Consider the following 1,220-nt stretch of genomic DNA (forward strand, 5'->3'; position numbering starts at 1 on the left):
CTCTGCAGCCGCCCTAGGTCTGCGAAGAGATCGCAGCTCAGGCTGGGGAGCCCAGGAGGGCCGAGTGCCCGGGCCCCGGGCCCTCCACCCACCGCTCCCGTCCACTCCGCCCTAGCACCAGCCACCTCTCCAGAACACCATCCCCTGGCAAGGTGGGGCCTTACCCTGGAATAGGGAGCTCAGCAGGTCCTGGTTGACGTAGCCGGGGCTGGCGTGGTGGACAAGGAAGCCTGGACCACAGCAGATGCATGACTGCGGGCCCCACAGCCCCACAGGGCGGGACTGGCCCAGCTCCCACAGCCCTGGTGCCAGGGGCAGTGTGACCCCGGGCGGCCTCACCTATGAGCACGGCAGCTGCCCGGCGCAGGGGGTCCTGTGGACTCCGCAGGTAGCCCTGGGTCTGGCTCAGGAAGTTGGGCACGTGGCCTGGGTATCGCTGAACCTGGGGACAAAAGGGCTAGTGGCAGGACAGGAGAGTGATCCTGAGTGTGGAGGAGGCTGCAGAGCTGAATCCAGGGGCCGGGGTTCCAGGGGAGCCCCCCAAGGCAAGTGGCATGGTCTGAGGCCTTGGACTTGTCCCACCAGTAGCCTGACTATCTGGTTTGGCTGCGGTAGAAACGGTTTGAGGGCCCCCGTGAACCCTGGAACAAGTGGGCAGCTGATCATACCCCCTTGTGGTCGGCTTGCTTCCCCTACTGACCAGGCGGCGGCAGAGGTGGCTCAGGGCCTCGGGGCTGTCATAGTGGGCCACGGTGACCATCTCCTCCAGCAGGCCCCAGCAAAAGGCCTGGTCGCAGCGGGCCAAGGTCCACTCTGAGCTCTGGGATAGGGGAAGGGAGCCGGGTCAGGGGTCCAGGAAGTAGAAAGGCAAAAGGTGGGGGTGAGAAGAGGGGGAGCAAGGGCATCAGGTGAGGGGCAAAAGAGCCCAGGGCAGGGGCCCGGAGTGAATCTCAAGGGAAGAGCAGTAGTAACCTGGTCGCCCGTGACGCCTACCCCTGAGGTCCTTGGGATGGGGGAGTCCCTGACCTGTAATTGTCGGAGGGGAGGCACGGTGGGAAAGGGGAGGCACGGTGGGAGTGGGGAGTGTTGGATGGCATAGGGGTGGCATGGTGTGAGGGGCAGCTGACCTCAGCAGCGTCCCTGCTGGGGTCATGCAGGCGCAACAGGAGCGGCACGAGACTCTGCAGCACCAGCTTCCGCAGGGGGCCACGGAGCCCCAG

The 1,220-nt window shown here is 65.7% G+C and overlaps 1 protein-coding gene across 1 annotated transcript in view; it reads right to left on the minus strand.

The window, feature by feature from the left end:
* Positions 1-111: 111 nt before the first annotated feature.
* The window catches only part of MROH6 (maestro heat-like repeat family member 6), a 5,539-nt gene continuing 4,430 nt past the window's right edge, over positions 112-1,220 (minus strand). The window contains exons 10-13 of the mRNA XM_011975732.1: positions 1,128-1,217; positions 701-820; positions 340-442; positions 112-230 (exon numbers count right to left, since the gene is read on the minus strand). Coding sequence (XP_011831122.1) covers positions 112-230; positions 340-442; positions 701-820; positions 1,128-1,217 — 432 coding nt within the window. The remainder of the gene's footprint in view (positions 231-339; positions 443-700; positions 821-1,127; positions 1,218-1,220) is intronic.

Source organism: Mandrillus leucophaeus, unplaced genomic scaffold, assembly GCF_000951045.1.
Source record: "Mandrillus leucophaeus isolate KB7577 unplaced genomic scaffold, Mleu.le_1.0 Scaffold158, whole genome shotgun sequence".
Taxonomy (NCBI): domain Eukaryota; kingdom Metazoa; phylum Chordata; class Mammalia; order Primates; family Cercopithecidae; genus Mandrillus; species Mandrillus leucophaeus.